At 41.7% G+C, this 6,206-nt stretch overlaps 1 protein-coding gene across 1 annotated transcript in view; it reads right to left on the bottom strand.

Moving 5' to 3' along the window:
- PTGFRN (prostaglandin F2 receptor inhibitor) overlaps positions 1 to 5,254 on the bottom strand; it is a 35,880-nt gene extending 30,626 nt beyond the window's left edge. Inside the window, exons 1-3 of the mRNA XM_008936641.1 lie at positions 5,245 to 5,254; positions 4,222 to 4,587; positions 2,960 to 3,379 (exon numbers count right to left, since the gene is read on the bottom strand). Coding sequence (XP_008934889.1) covers positions 2,960 to 3,379; positions 4,222 to 4,587; positions 5,245 to 5,254 — 796 coding nt within the window. The remainder of the gene's footprint in view (positions 1 to 2,959; positions 3,380 to 4,221; positions 4,588 to 5,244) is intronic.
- Between the last annotated feature and the right edge of the window lie 952 nt (positions 5,255 to 6,206).

Here is a 6,206-nt window from a genome sequence, read left to right as displayed (position 1 = left end):
TGCTGAGATGGTTTTGAGCTCCATTAACAGAACAGAGTTAGATAAGAAGCAGCCACAACCACACATTGAAGTCCTGACTGATCTCAGGTCTGTTGCAGAAACATAAAATGGAAGCAATCAGAAATCAGCAATAATGCCTTACACTGCTGACTTGTCCTGCTACTGCTCTGACCAACACACACTGGGACTCTAAAGCAATACCAATAGCCACTTAAAACATATTTAAGAAACTCCTCCACTGGCCAGTGAATGTTTTTAAATACACATAGCGCATATGGGCATAGCCAGGAATCAAACAGGATCACCTGCATCCTGTAGGTTACACCAGGCTGGCCACAGCTTTCTTAATAGAAAGCCATGGGATGAAAGTGTCAGGACCCGGGATAGATAACCTGACCTTAGTTACTCGTGACAGGTGAACTGGGGGCGCTGTGTATGTTGGTTGTAAACCTCAGGGCAAATTATTCACCAAGTTATCAGGACACCATGTCTTCACATGCTCATTCCCTTACTCTATACTGCTTAAAACTTAGATTTGGATCTCAGTGAAGCACAGTTCCCACAATGTGTGATGCAGCTGTTCTTAAAGTCTCAACTGAGGCCAGTAGGCAGGGCTGCTACAGCAATGGTTCTTTTCAGCAGATCTACAACCAAGTCTTCAAGCAAAAATATAGACTCCTGCCTTGAATAAGCAGCTACATCTCTGGTGTAGATTAGTGACTTCTGTGTGAAACCATGTGCTACTACACAATAGGTACCCATCAGTAAAAGTTTTCCAGGATTATTATCAGGAATGAGAAACAACTTATAAAGGCCAGATCCAAACTGAGCAGCCACAACTATTGCCAATAAACCCAAGCAATACTCATCTCACTGCTCATCAACTGATTGCGCAGAGCAGTCCCACTGAACAGAGAGTAGCAAGCCTCACCCAAACGGTAAAGCAAAGTCCTCTGTCTGATGAGTATCTCATTGTGACTTCCCTCACTGCTTTATCATGGGATTGGAATCAGTGGGAAAGCCTAGTTAATTTAACAGACTAACACCAGAATAAAAAATAAGACTCATCTGCAATGTTAAGAGCAACATTTCTCTATTCAGAATCTGGCAGTATATTCATACAGAAGGACTAAAGAAGAGTTTATCTGTACGTATATTCTTAATGCTCCTTTTTGTTTTTGGTTGCAGACATGTCTGAAAGTCTCACTTAGGGTTATATACCTGTTGTACAAGGCACTATTAAAAAAAGACATACGAGAATAAAGTCTGGCCCAAAGATATCAAGATTTTTGGAGATGTAAGTGGGCAAGTATACAGAAGAACAACAACATGAAAAAAACCCCACTCAGTTGCACAAGTAGCCTGTGCATGACTTTTTTCCATTGGATATCTTAATTAATCTTTTGGGTTTGTTTTCATTTTTTGTTTTGTTTGTTGGTTTGCTTTTTGTTTGGGTTTTACTTTTATTTTTTTATTATTTTTTTTTTGTTTCTACAAATTCAACCCCATAGTTTACAACACATGAGAATGAGGGAAGTGCAGCAACCAGGCATACCTTTACAAATCAAGTTCATTTTAGCATGGAAGTGCAGAGGTTTCAGACGTCTGCATAAGATGCTCTTCAAGTCCTACCACAGGCTGTGTGAGTAAAAATTTCCACAAAGTTTTACTGGAAAATAACCTACCCCTTTTAGCATAACTTAAAAAAGCCTTCATGCCCCTGCAAGTGCTGCTAATGACTACGCTAAAAATCACAGAATCCTTTGAGTTGGACTAGATAACCTTTAAATGTCCCTTCCAACCCCCCTGCAGTGAGCAGGGACATCTTCAACTAGATCAGATTTCTCACAGCCCAGTCCAACCTGACCTTGAATATTTCTAGGGATGAGGCTTCTATCACCTCAAAAACCCTCAATTAAAAAAAAAAGAAAAATCCCACAAACAAAAACACACACCCAAACCATATTGAAAAACTGTTCTACTACTGATCCTAGATATCTTGAACCTGTTTTCAGCCTCCAACTAAACACCACCTACTTGAACCAAACTCTCAAAAGGGTGAGAAAATAGAGAATTACAGCTTCTAATTAAGCAAGCCCTGCCTCAGCAGAGAGCACATACAAGCTTTACCATGTAACTGACACCCTGAAAAAGAGGGAGCAGATTGATCCTGTCAAGTTTCACCAGGATACTAAAAGTATATCCAAATGAGCTAGCCAAAAAAACCCAGCAGTTCTGAGTTCTCCCTATAGCGATTAAAGGATTACAAAAATGAAAAAATATCCTTTACTGTCTGAACATTTCTAAAATATCATCATAATCTCCTATTTCTGAGGGACCATCATTGCCTGTTTTTCCACCTATTGAGTGACAAGATGTGTCACCCTCCCTGCTTTCCATCCTCCAAGTAGCAGTGGTAATGCTAACGCAATTAAGTGCTTAGTGCCTCTATTCCTGAAATCTATACAGGCAGGGATACCTGCATATCATCAGCACAGCATTATATGTATTTTTGTCTCCTTAGTCAAGCATGCAATGATGTGTTTAACAGAACCATTGCTGTCCTACACCCCTGCCAACATGGTGGAGCAATCAGACCAGTGATCCAACGTCAGTGATAAAAATCACCGGATAATTTCTCCTGCTAAGTTATCACTGCCTTTCTCCTTTCTCTTAATATTTCTATGCTACTTTAATAAATAACATATGGAAAAACTTCATAACTGTCATTGAATCACAAGCCACTTTTTGAGGAAGTGCAGCTGTTTAGTGCTATGGGACAACCCTCTGTTAATGAGAGAGCAGAGGGAAGGTTCAGGGAGCTCAGGAGTTAAATACAACGTTTCTTTAAGAAATACAAAAACCAGAAGCAATCTGAAGTGAACTAAGGATGAGATAAATCTAGGTCTGCACATGTAAGAGGTTCCAGTTGTGACCCTATCCCATCAGTAACACTCACCAGTCCGTTGGATTGTCACACTGGCTATGTCCACGCTCTTCTCCTGAATCTTCTGCCATGAGCTGTCTGCCCCTCTCACCCACTCACTGACAAGGCACCTGTAGGCACCCCCATCCACCTCCAAGGCCTGGGATACAGATAACCGATACGTGTCATTTGCCCCTGTGTCCAAGCGGATGTCTCCGTCACGGTAGCGCTCTTCATAGCCAGGACCCGGCTGGAATTTGCCCTCATGAGTCAAAGACAGGATGTCCTGCCAAGTCGATGCACTTTTGATCTGCCAAGTCACGTGCAGGTGAGTGTGCTCTGGTGAGGTGGTAACTGCTGAACAGCGCAACTTGAAGGAATCACCCTCAGACAGCCTGAGAGACATTGGGGAACGCGCTTTTGAACCACTCACCGATAAGCCATCTGAAATCACTATTAAAAAAAAAGACAAAAAGACACAAGTATCATAAAACAGAAGCAAGAAGAGAACACTCACACTGACCTGTTCAGATAGGAAGCAGTTAAACAACAGCTGGCCAACCATTCCTTCTTCCACACAAATATATTCCAGGAACAAGGAAATTCAGCTGAAAACCCAATTAAAGGAAGTTCTTCACTTTAAACAAGCCAAGATAAGCATTCAAATTCATTTATCCTTCCCCTCACTTCAGTTTCTCATCCAAACATCATCAATCTGACTATTCACATCCAGAATCACCTTGATTTTCATGGCAGTAAACAATAATACACTTGGAAAAAAACAGTCTCCCAGGTTATTACTGAAGGACCCTAAATAAGAGTGCAAAGCTAGGGCATGACTGCACTACCAACATGCTAGAGGAGAAAAGGAAGATTACCTCCTTCATACAGAAAGATCTCTCAATGACACAATAAATACAAGACAGAAGACAGGCTGTGTTTTTTACCTCAAGTTAAGCCTCTTCTAGAGGCTTAAGTATATTAAACATTTTTTTTTTTTTTCTGGAGATGTTTGCAAAATGGGAGCACACACACTGCTTAGTGCTCCCATTTGTATTTAACTATTTACTGTACAGAAAAAAGGGAAGTAGTGTTTATAGTAAACAGCTTTGCTTTTTCACCTCGCTTTGCCTCATACTTCCCAGTTTTCAGTTTTGGCTTCAGGAGAACTAAACAGGTACAGGAAATTAAAAAATCACAATGCTCATATGCAACAGAAATTCAGAGTTCTAAAGGGTACATCTATAATCAACACCAAAAAGAAATTTAGAGCACACCTCACTCTTCAGAAATACCTTTCACTTGGACCTCTGCATCATAATTTCCCTGAACGGTGGCATCAGTGCTGGGTGTGGAGCATTTGTATCTCCCTTGGTCAGTTGGCTGGATATTTCTAATCACAAGTTCCACAGCATCGTTGCTTCTCCGTCTCAGTTTGATATCCCCGTGGCCCACGCGTTTTTGGTACTCCTCAGAGGTGAATGTAGAGTCCCAGGTACTCACTATCCGCACAAAGTCCGTCTCCCGAGAGAACTCCCAGTCGAAGTTCTGTTCACTGGGTCCATCATAGTCACTAACGCTGCAAGGAATCACCGCTTCTGTGCCCGCGACTCGAATAAGAGGACCTTTGGGCACCCTCACAACACGACCTCTACAGAAAGCTAGGGGCAAGAATAAAGAAAACACATGGTTAAAGGAATTACTAGGACAGACTTTGGAAAAAAAAAAAAAAAATTAGTAAGAGCAGTACTTGCCACTCACAGTTAACCTCACTGGAACAAGCACCCCTAAACACACCATTCTTGGTGTGGGCAATCCTTTTTTTCCATTGCTTATTTAGTAACACATTAGGTAACGAAATACTGAGGAAGAGAAAACCGGGAGGGAAAAATAAAACAACAAAACACAACAAAAAAATCACAAGAACTAGCCATATATCCAATGGGCAGCAGCTTCTCTACTACAAGCCAAGTGCCATGTAAGATACTTAACGTTAATACGTAGTTTTCATTACTACAGTGAGGGCATAATCTAATAAAGCATTTTTATAAGTCTTCTGCTGACATCAGTAGAGGGTTCGAAGCAGGAGACTAACCCCCCTGGCTTGAGAGCCATAAGAATGGTAAGTTGACAACCTCAACAAATGAGCATAGTCACTTCTGCTCTGAAGGGTCATTCCTTCTCTAACACAGGTGAGCTTCTTTGTCTTCCTAACTAATTTTAAAGGAAATTTGATTTCAACAGACACCACTTGAACAGACTTCTTCAACCACACTCTTTTCTAGCACACATTTCTTCTTCAGTGGGAGTGCCAGAACATAGTAGCATGAGCAGAGCAAGCTCACTTCAGAGCAGAGGAAGACAGTGTTCAGACTGTTTTCCAGAACTGTTTCACTAGCAGGACAGAATGACAACAGCGGATCAATACAGAAGGCTGGCAAAGCAGTATGTTATGCTCCAGGTAAAAGTATGAACCACTTAAAACAGCCAGGGGACCTGGCAAAGACAGAGCAGGAGACTTTTCTGGTTGATTTGGCTCTGTAGCCCAAGGAATGACCCCGGCGGCTACACCTGGATTTTGGCAGGTTCTTACTTCCCAAAAGAGCAACCTGCTTTGATTCATAGTTCCAACCAGAGAAATCTTTTCAGAAAGAAAGGGCTACTACCTAAACTCAGTCTCCAAACATGAACAGCCTACTGCATCACACCAGCTCTATATCCATAGCAAAATATTTTAGCAGCCAGGTAGAACAGGAAAAGCCAGAGTACTGAAGGAGAGGTCTTGCTAAAACCAAGTAGAAGGCCGTGATGACATCAAAAGCAGTTGGACCAAAAGGTTAATCTGAGATACCAGAGGCAGAGCCAAATTTAAGCAAACAGCCCTCCAACACACAAAGTCCATCAACTCACAAGTGCTCTAATTCACCAGCTACATTGAAAGACTCCAACTGGTGACATGAACACCAATATACTTGGCTGAGCCTTCTCCTCCTATCACTCTGTCTCTTCTCACTGTAAATTAAGACACCATTCATTGGCTCAGAACCATCATGGCAATAGGTATCCAGGTGTGGACAAAGAAGGTAGTCTCATGGTGAGAAACCACCCACTGGAGCACCTGTTAAAAAGTGCAGCTTGTTGCCTCCAGAGCAGTATGAAGGATGTTTTAAAGAGTCAAGATTTCTGTGAGCATTTAAAAACTACACAAGCAGCTGTACACGCTGAGCATAACTACAAGAGGAAAATCCTATTTTTATCCCCAGGCACAGTTCAGCTAAAC

This window comes from Merops nubicus, unplaced genomic scaffold (genome assembly GCF_000691845.1).
Source record: "Merops nubicus isolate BGI_N331 unplaced genomic scaffold, ASM69184v1 scaffold19393, whole genome shotgun sequence".
Taxonomy (NCBI): domain Eukaryota; kingdom Metazoa; phylum Chordata; class Aves; order Coraciiformes; family Meropidae; genus Merops; species Merops nubicus.
This window is presented reverse-complemented; position numbering and strand designations above follow the sequence as displayed.